This window comes from Helianthus annuus, chromosome 16, assembly GCF_002127325.2.
Source record: "Helianthus annuus cultivar XRQ/B chromosome 16, HanXRQr2.0-SUNRISE, whole genome shotgun sequence".
NCBI lineage: Eukaryota > Viridiplantae > Streptophyta > Magnoliopsida > Asterales > Asteraceae > Helianthus > Helianthus annuus.
Window position 1 is genome coordinate 123,068,291 of NC_035448.2, and position 10,010 is coordinate 123,078,300.

A 10,010-nucleotide genomic window follows, 5' to 3' on the forward strand; every position below is an offset into this window, starting at 1 on the left:
TGTTGAGGTCTGTCATACAACATATTAGTAGATCTTGCGATATTTATTTAGGGGATAAAAGACCAACAATAATACATGAAGACAACGTGACATGCATATCACAACTTAAGGAAGGATACATCAAAGGAAACATAACCAAACATATCTTACCAAAGTTCTTTTTACGTATGATTTACAAAAGAATGGTGATATTGTGGTCCAACAAATTCGTTCTAGTGAAAATTGGGCAGACTTGTTTACCAAATCACTTTCGACCTCAACATTCAAGAAACTAGTTCACGGGATCGGGATGCATCGACTCAAGGAGCTCAAATCATTAGGGGAGAATAATACGTGTTGCACTCTTTTTTTTCCTTAGTTATGGTTTTATCGCACTGAGTTTTCCTAGCAAGGTTTTTAACGATGTACTATAAGAGTAATATATTATTTTATCACGTGGATGGTCAAGGGGGATTGTTATGAATTATTATCTTTAATTTGAGACTATCCACATGTGTTCACCATAATATGATGACTTTTCATATACTTAACTCTCATCTTTGTAAGCCTATAAATAGAGGCATATGTAGTTCATACTTTAGATCAATAAGAAAACTATTCCACATTCTCTTTTCCTTGTCTCTCTCTATAGTGCTAGCTACTTAGGATATACATTTAGTGAAAAATGATGTTCATACAAAGTTTTCATCATTTTCATGTACCAGTATACAGGGATGAGCTTGGCGAAAATTGCCAAATATAGATACCGATACCGAAAACATTCAGTACGGTACGGTACCGGTAGTTGTGTGTAGTATTCGGTAAAATACTGGTACCACACCGAACCGGTATCATAGCGAAATTACCGATACCCAAAAAATTTTGGTTACGAGAAATTCGGTACCGATATAGTTCTGGTATATGCTCATCACTACCGATATATACGTGAGATATCTTTGAATTTGTTTCAAAGTGAACTCAAATTCATTTACAACTTCTTAAATAACCACCCCCCCCCCCCCCCCCAACAAGTTCAAATATATCTCCTATAAAACCTCAACAAATTAAGATATATTTCAATTCGAATATATGACCATGAATCTCAAATAAACCATTATTTAATACCCATAAAATAAAGCAACATACATTATATGACCATGAATCTCAAATAAACCATTATTTAATACCCATAAAATAAAGCAACATACATTAAAATTTGAAGTTGATAACAAACAATACAAACTTTCAGAAAAGAAAAATATGAATTCATAACTCAACCTTTTTTAGCATCTTCTCGATGTCATCCTTGGACACATTTGCACTCCCAGCAATTACTATACTTCTTTTATTACCATTAGATACCAACTCAGCTGTGACATCAAGAATACCATTGGCATCTATACTAAAGTAAACCTTCATTTTTTCTTTACCTTTAGGACCTGGTGGAACGCCATAAAGAGTGAATTTATCAAGCAAGATGTTGTCTTTCGTTTCAGCACACTCACCCTGATACACAGGCACTGCGAGTGATGTTTGATTGTCGAACCGTGTCTGATAAATATTTTCCTTCTTGGTGGGTATTGGTGTGTTCCTTGGGATTATTACACTCATATCTCCGTCACTGATTTCAATACCAAGGGACAAAGGGGTCACATCTAAAAGTGTCATATTCTTTAGAGCTTGATTTCCCTTACCACTTAAGTTTGCAGCCAACACTGCTGCACCATAAGCGACAGCTTCATCAACATTAATGGTCTTGGAAAGTGGTTTCCCGTCAAAATATTCCCCCAGCATTTGTTGCACCTTAGGAATCCTAGTCGACCCACCAACAAGGACGATATCATCGACATTTTTTTTGTGCATATTCCCATCTCTTAAACAATCTTCCACATGTTGAATACACTTTTCAAAAAAACTAGCATTTAACGCCTCAAATTTTGCCCGGGTGAGCTTCATTGAGAAGTCAGTTCCGTCATGGAGGGCATCGATGTCAATAGAAGTTTGAGTTGTTGAGGACAAATCTCTCTTTGCTTTCTCACATGCAACTTTCAACCTCCCCATCGCTTTTGCAGATAAATGGACATCTTTCTTTTGTCTTTTCTTAAATTCTTGTACACAATGATCAACCGTTGCCCTGTCAAAATCTTCTCCCCCCAAATGAGTGTCACCCCCAACAGCTTTAACGCTTATCTTTCCTTCCCTACTGATGGTAAGAAGTGACACATCAAATGTTCCCCCACCCAAATCAAAGACGAACACATTTTTCTCTTTTGGGTGATTTGGGTCAGCAATCTTATCTAGACCATAGGCAATTGCAGCTGATGTGGGTTCGCTGATTAGGCGCATTATATTAAGGCCAGCCAGTGCACCAGCATCCTTTGTTGCCTGTCGTTGCTTGTCACTGAAATATGCAGGTACGGTAATCACTGCATCTGTAACTATTGTTCCGAGGTATGTCTCTGCAGCCGCTTTTAGGTTCTTTAGAATCATAGAAGATATTTCTTCAGGTGAAAATTCCTTGTTTGCACCTTTATGCTCAAGTACAATTGTTGCCTTTTCAGAAGATCCTTCGATTACCTTAAAGGGAAATGATTGTATGTCTTTCTGGAATCTGATATCGCTGAATCTGCTACCCATTAAACGCTTGACACCTAAAATTTAGCAGAAAAACGGGAAGACATAAAATTTATAAAGTGGCAAATTTTATACTCCGCAACGTAAGTTAAGTTCATCCTGTGCCATAAATATCAAAGTTATTCATCAAATCAACTTACTGTGAACGGTGTTAGTGGGGTTCCTAGTGATTTGATTTTTGGCACCTTCACCTACTAAAAGTTGGGTGTCGTTGCAAGCCACACATGATGGAGTAATGGTATTACCCTGTTCATTAGGAAGGACCTCAACACGGTTATGTTGATCAAACCAGACCGCAACACACGAGTATGTTGTTCCAAGATCAATGCCTATGGGAGTTGTTTTAACATTTTTTGGCATCTTGGGATATGTAACTGTAGATAAAGAATAAAGAATAAATCCAATGAATGCAATAAAAAAGGATTAAGTTGCTAAATCAATATAATCCGAATTGCAAACACCTAGCCTCAATGATACAGTTTCATTTTCTTCATTTTGTTGATCACAGTCTCCGGAACCAAACGTGCATAGAGTTAAAATCGATATATATATCACAAATTAACAACACATTTATCTAATCAATGAGCATAATATACCAGACAACGATACCAGTTCATTTTGTTACGTACCTTAACGTGATCCTTGTTGTTTTAGGCCTTTGGCACCTCAATGGATCGACTTGAGATTTGTGTGACAGAAATCGAGGTGCAGGTCAGCATATATAGTCGAAAAGTCAGCATATTCTACTATTTTTATTTCATAAGTCATCTTTATTATTATTATTTTTTTTCATTAATAGTAGGTAAGAGCAATTTTATGTATTATTATTATTATTATTATTATTATTATTATTATTATTATTATTTTTTAAGTAGGTAAACAATTGATATAACCAGAAAACTTGTTAAGTTACATCAAAACAGAAGGTAGACGGGCAACAAGCTGCGCCGCCAACCCTTTCTGAATTGCAAACCCCAACCTCCCGAACACAAACCCCTGCCCCCTTGGGGTCAAACAATTGCTGTGGATGACCCGTTGAACCCTCGTCAAGAAGTTAATGATGGCTTCTGGCGCTAGGGAGCCAAAGACCAAAATAAAAAAAAAGACCAAGATACGATTTTTCCTGTTTTAGGATAACAAAGACCAATGACCGATGTTTTATATTTTTCATTAATAGTAGGTAAGAGCAAATTTTTATTAATAAAAAAAAGACCAAGATACTATTTTTCTTATTTTAGGATAACAAAAGACCATTGACCGATTTTTTTATATTTAATAAAATTAAAAAGAATTACCCCCATTGACCCGACGTTCATATCCTGTACTATCTGTCTATCTATTATGGCATCTTTAAATAGGCCCATTCTATACACACCCCCCTCCTTCCTAATTACACCTCCCCTTGTGAGAGGAAAACTGTCGGTCCCACGCAGGCCCCACCTGTAAGTATGTGAGAGGAGGGGGGTGAAAAAAGTAAATAGAGGGGGTGTAGAAAGTAGCACCCCTTTAAATATGGTAGAAGAACAATAAACATAAATAATTACTAGTTTTTTTTTAACGGCAAATTTCTTAGATGAGTCTGTACATCGGGTTTGAGACATGTATTTATTACACGTATTAGGGTTAATAGTTTGTTTTCAAATGGAAAAACCATTGAAGTTCAGGTATTGCTATTTTTGAGATTAAAATACGAATTGATGTAAAAAGTTGCTGTTCAAAGTAAATAAACAAATAAAACTTAAAATATTTTTCCAACGTTTATTTGGTAAAACTGAAGAAGCATGTGCATAAATAACATCATTTTAAATGAGCTCTACGTTCACTCGCCCAAGATGACCAAGAGAGACATCAAAACTAGACCTCACAATATTGAGCCAACTATGTAATTTGATTTGGGTACTAAAAACAAAGTAATTGGTTAATTTGGGTTAAGCTTGTAAAGGAGTTCACAATGGGTAAGTTTAAAATTTACATATATACTATATATAAAGAAAAAAATGTCTGGATAGTCCCTGTAGTTTCACCTTTTTTCACCTATAGTCCCCAACTTTTTAAAATTACCTGAATAGTCCCCAAGTTTTCATTTTTTGTTCCCGGATAGTCCCTGGGTCTAACTTCAGTTTGTTTTCTCTGTTAAAAGGATATGAAATGACAAAAATACCCTTTCCTTAAAAGGCCAAACCATAGGGACTATCCGGGCATCTTCTTCATTTTTATTTATAAAACCCCACCACCACACTTCATCTTCAACCTCCACCCACCATCACCCTCCTCCACCCTCCACCATCGCCGGCTGCCGGTCATCGAGTGCCTCCGGCCGGCTGCCGGTCATCCTGAACAGAGCCGACAGCTGTGCAAACCACCAACACCCAACACCACTTACAGCCACCACCGCCACCCCTTTCTCTCTCTCTAAACCCGCCATTCAAAACCACCTACATTCCCACTGCCACCGCTTATGGCAGTCACCACCATCTTTATTTATCATAAGATTATCATCCTATTTCTCAACAATGGACTTACAATCAGAATCAAGACCTGCCCTTTGACTTTGGGAGTCAAACCTATAACTTTTACATGCAATCAAACTTCATGTTAACTTAACACAAAACATTTCTATCAAATATTTCATCAACAAACAAAATACAAATTCACACAAAACTGAAACTTAAAGCAACCCATTGAAGCTCTAAAATCAAAGTAAACCCGTTACCACCCAAATAATAATAATAATAATAATAATAATAATAATAATAATAATAATTCAATTTCCAGATTCAAAAACAAGAACCCATATATGTAAACAAACAATAAATCAAAAACTACTCACGCTTGATTGAAATCATCAATCCCAGGCACCCAAAAGGAGGATAAGTGTAGAATAATAAAAAAGCGACCGATCCACCACAAATTCTTTGACATTTTCTGAATCAAACGAGCATATTATCTTGCAAATGCCATATAAGTAAATCTTGAAACCTGAATTGGGTTACAAAACGTGTTGTGGACGCAATGAGGATAGAAAAGAAACAGGAAAAGGGATCTTGAAACCCTAATTTTGGGAAAGATTGCGAAGAGGGTTTTCGTGTTTTTGAGTTTTGAGGTGAAGTAAGATCTGGGGATGATGATGGGATTGCAAGGAAAGGTGAAGAATTTTGTAAAGAGAAAAATGCCCGGATAGTCCTGAACAAAGCCGACAGCCGTGCAAATAAAAATGAAGCAGCCGGCCGGAGGGACTGGATGACCGGCAGCCGGCAATGGTGGAGGGTGGAGGAGGGTGATGGTAGGTGGAGGTTGAAGATGAAGTGTGGTGGTGGGGTTTTATAAATAAAAATGAAGAAGATACCCGGATAGTCCCTATGGTTTGGCCTTTAAAGGAAAGGGTATTTTTGTCATTTCACACCCTCTTAACAGAGAAAACAAACTGAAGTTAGACCCAGGGACTATCCGGGAACAAAAAATGAAAACTTGGGGACTATTCAGGTAATTTTAGAAAGTTGGGGACTATAGGTGAAAAAAGGCGAAACCACAGGGACTATGCGGGCATTTTTCTCATATATAAAAAAACCATATACTTTTTAGCTACACATAGCCTATATACACATAGATAATTTAACCTACACATAACCTATATATGTATAGGTTACACAAAAACTGAAAATTTTTCATGTTTTATTTTGAATTCTAGTGTGAAAACAATAAATCTTACATTTTTAGCATTTTCGTTTACTTTTTAAGTTTTTATGATTAAAAAAAGGGAAAATCACGAAAATAGCTAAATCAACGCCGTTTTGTCCATTTTGGCCAATGGACACCCCTCACCGAGTCGTTTCAGCATGCTGAAATGGCACAAGATTTTCTTTTAACGGCCAACCAACCGTTGAGTGCCACGTGTCCGACAAAGCTTGTAACGGCTTGAGGATGCTGCAGTCCACGCCACGTGTCCGACCAATGTTGAAAGATCTTAGCCAAACCATTACAATCGGCTCCTGTTGAAAGATCTTAGCCGAGTTCCTTCAATGAGCCAAGCCGTGTGCTTAGATTGTAGCCGAGCCGTTACCGTACACACGTGGACCCCACTGCTGCCATCCAAGTCGTTTCAGCTGGCTCCGAGCCGTTTCGCCTCATTGTTTGTGCCATCTCAACTGCTCCGAGCCGTTTCAGCTGGCTCCGAGCCGGTACAGCTGTCTAATGCCGTTTCAATATATGGTTCGAGCCGTTTCCGCTGGCTCCGAGCCGTTTCAATGCTTTAGTTTATAGATTTATATTTGTCTGTTTTTTTTTCTGTGTGTTTGTGCAACAGATTCATCTAAAGTTATCAAAACATTTAGCTTTTGTAGAAAGAACTTACCAACTTAAAATTATGAAGATTCGTTTGGTTGTATACAGCGGCGGAAAGTTGGAGTATGTTGCTGATGCTGATTCAAGTAGACGTGGTTTAGAAATTGAACCCAACCTTTCATACACTGCTCTTCTAAGTAAAGTGTCAAACATGTGTAGTTCTACAAACATTACGAAGTTATCGTATCGGTTGTCTTCCTTTAGTGATCCAATCGATATAATAAACGATGAAGATCTTGCAATGTTTTATAATTTTGCTATGGAAAATATTTTTGAAATTTATAAATTATATGTCGTTGAAGGGTTTTGTGCTGGGTTATCTAGTTTTTCACATCCAAAAAAATTTAAAGTTCCTGATTTGAATTTCTGTACTGATGAAGAAAATTATGATGTTTTAAACGACTACCAGCCAAATCCTGATAATTCATTTGAAAATTGTTTGCAATCTTCATCAATTACTTTTGAACCAGGGCACGTATTTAATAACAAAGAAGACATGAAACTTGAGTTGGGAAAAAAATGTTCGTTAAAACACTTTGAGTTTAAAGTAGACAGATCTTCTAAAACTCGGTACGAAGTGTCATGTTTGGTGGACGGTTGCGTTTGGCGTTTTCGTGCATACAGTTTTGGGGATAGTGGGGTGTTTTTTGTTAAGAGTTTTAACGATAAACACACGTGCTCGAAGACGCTAACGTACCCACATCTTCGTCAGGCAAACCCAAAGGTTGTTGCTCACTATTTAAAAGAACCTTTAAAACACAGTGGTAGAATATATCGTTGTAATGAAATAGTGAAAGATTTTAGACAAAGATTCCAAGTTGAGATAACCACTAGTCAAGCTTGGCGTGGAAAAAGTCTGCCACTAGAGCTTTTACAAGGAACAAGCAGAGATTCATTTGCAGAACTACCATTTTACTGATACAATCTAGAGCGGGCAAATCCTGGTTCTGTCACTCATATCAATCAAGACTGATGACGAGCGTCGGTTTGAAATGGTCTTTGTCGCGATTGGTGCTGCAGTAAGTTACAGTAGTCTCTGTTTTTTTTCGTCAAACTACATATTGTTGACGTTTTTTAAATAATTTGTTTCAGATTTGTAGCTTTATCTGTAATCTAAGACCGGTGGTGATCATTGATGCTGCACACCTAAAGGGTGAATTTAAAGGGACGTTATTTTTAGCAGTCGGGATGGATGGAAACAAATAAATTTTACCAATTTCCTATGGAATAGGAAAATCAGAGGATGGTGAATCTTGGACATGGTTTCTGTCAAAGCTTAAAGAATGTATTGGTGAAATACCTGACATGTATCGGATAGAGCGAATTCTATACACCTAGCTGTTAGAAACGTCTTTCCACATGCTTATCACGGGTTATGCTGTCGTCATTTAATGATGAACCTACGTTTACCCTCTGATAAAAAAAATAAAGAAAATGAGAAGCTGTGGTGGAAGACATGCAAATCGTACCGATTGTCTGATTTTAACGAGTCATTCAATGCTCTTTGTCTTGCCGTTCCTAGAGTACATCACACTCTAACAAGTATTGGGTTCGGTAGATGGGCAAGGGCGTATTGTCCAGGCAATCGATATCATTATATGACATCTAACAGCGCGGAGTCTATTAACGCTTTATCTAGACACTCGCGTAAAATTCCGGTAACGCAACTCTTAGAGTTCTTCCGGCAATCTGTACAGAAATGGTTTTACGATCGCCGTTTGCAAGGTATTCATGAAAAACATTTACTTACACAATGGGCATAGAAGAAAATTTTAAAAAAAAATGAAGGGACTAGAACCTGGACGGTTGCTGGGATTGGGTTAAACAGTTATTCTGTCGCAGACAGCGGAAAGGGGGGTTCAGTTGACTTTGTTAATGGAAGCTGTAGTTGCCGAGTTTAGCAGGTTTCTGGTTTACCGTGCGGGCATGTTATTGCCGTGTCAAAATTTTTAGGTGAAACCGATTGCAGTAAGTATTGCTTCCCGTGTTCCTCAAACGAAGTCTATAAAAAAACTTATGAAGAAGCGATTAATCGTCTTCCTCATAGATCTGAATGGGAGACTCCAGAAGACCTTATCAATCTTCAATCGCCGCATATGACAAAACGCCAGGCTGGTCGTCCTCGAGAAAACCACTAGATCTTATCCCGCGGGGAAGAACCTACTCCCCTGTATTGTTCCCGGTGTAACTCATACGGTCATCATTGGGATGTCTGTCGGCAGCCCATGCCGTCAGAAATTCGTACTCGCAAAGGCCCAGACAAAGGGAAAGGGAAAGAAACCGATGATCCTGATCATTTTACACAATCTCCGTCTAATTATATGTATCCGTCTTTTAACTTGGGAGACTTTTAATACTATAATTTATTTTGTGTATTTTTATTTCTCAAATAACGTAGTAAGTCTATTTAGTTGCAAATAATTAATACTGAAAATCATTTCATTACAATATGTTATTTTTTTTATATTACATGCATACATAGAACCATTAAACATTAACAGGTGTGAAGCGCCTGGCGTAGAGTTCATCTGCCATGTACCGTCTATATCTGAAACAATCCTAAGGTTTCCTTCGTTCCATGTTAAAGAACGATCCCGGACAAGTTTTTCCATTAGGATACATATGATGACTCCTGAATTTCTGCCAATACGATCTGTTTGATCAGGCCACATGAAATCCCCTACTATTTGCATGGCACGCGTCTTATATATTTCTGAGTGTTGCCAGTACGATATACATCCGAGAAACCACAAAAATAGAGACTCAAATTCTTGCACAATTTGATGTACTCTTCTGTGTACGCAAAATGAATCTCCGCAATTAATCGTGTCACAAGTATTGGCAAAAAAAATTCTTAATTCTAGTGACTTTAGATTTATTTTAAAAAGCAACCAATTTTGTTCCTTGTCCGGTATCGGAATGTATACCTGCAAAAAGTGAATAATCTTAGGTTCTAAATCAATGTTGTAAATAAAAAAACAAAAATTCTTAGCAAAAAAAATATTACATCAAACACGTTTAAGTTCTTATTCCAAAAAAAAAACCCTGACATTTAA

The 10,010-nt window shown here is 37.4% G+C and overlaps 2 protein-coding genes across 4 annotated transcripts; one reads left to right on the forward strand and one right to left on the reverse strand.

The window, feature by feature from the left end:
* Positions 1-1,137: 1,137 nt before the first annotated feature.
* LOC110940194 (heat shock cognate 70 kDa protein) lies at positions 1,138-5,921 on the reverse strand. Of its 3 annotated transcripts, XM_035985232.1 has the most exons (4): positions 5,444-5,921; positions 3,243-3,291; positions 2,754-2,987; positions 1,138-2,630 (listed from the first exon to the last, which is right to left on the reverse strand). In XM_035985232.1, exons 3-4 carry the CDS (start codon positions 2,971-2,973, stop codon positions 1,246-1,248), a joined length of 1,605 nt encoding a protein of 534 aa, XP_035841125.1. In that variant the 5' UTR covers positions 2,974-2,987; positions 3,243-3,291; positions 5,444-5,921; the 3' UTR covers positions 1,138-1,245. The 3 variants fall into 3 exon arrangements, with proteins under 3 accessions (XP_035841125.1, XP_022037438.1, XP_022037439.1); XM_022181746.2 differs by lacking the exon at positions 3,243-3,291; XM_022181747.2 differs by lacking the exon at positions 5,444-5,921 and having other exon boundaries at positions 3,243-4,675.
* Positions 5,922-6,632: 711 nt separating this feature from the next.
* LOC110942826 lies at positions 6,633-7,873 on the forward strand. Its single transcript, XM_022184589.1, has 2 exons — positions 6,633-6,791; positions 6,917-7,873. The coding sequence occupies exons 1-2, from the start codon at positions 6,633-6,635 to the stop codon at positions 7,871-7,873; spliced, it is 1,116 nt and encodes a 371-aa protein (XP_022040281.1).
* Positions 7,874-10,010: the final 2,137 nt, after the last annotated feature.

Coding starts and splice junctions, on each gene's coding strand:
- LOC110940194 (XM_022181746.2), bottom strand. Junction 2,631..2,753: donor CCCCACTAACACCGTTCACA/GTAAGTTGATTT, acceptor GCTAAATTTTAG/GTGTCAAGCGTTTAATGGGT.
- LOC110942826 (XM_022184589.1), top strand. CDS start 6,633: ATGAGCCAAGCCGTGTGCTTAGATTGTAGCCGAGCCGTTACCGTACAC. Junction 6,792..6,916: donor TTTCAGCTGGCTCCGAGCCG/GTACAGCTGTCT, acceptor TTTGTGCAACAG/ATTCATCTAAAGTTATCAAA.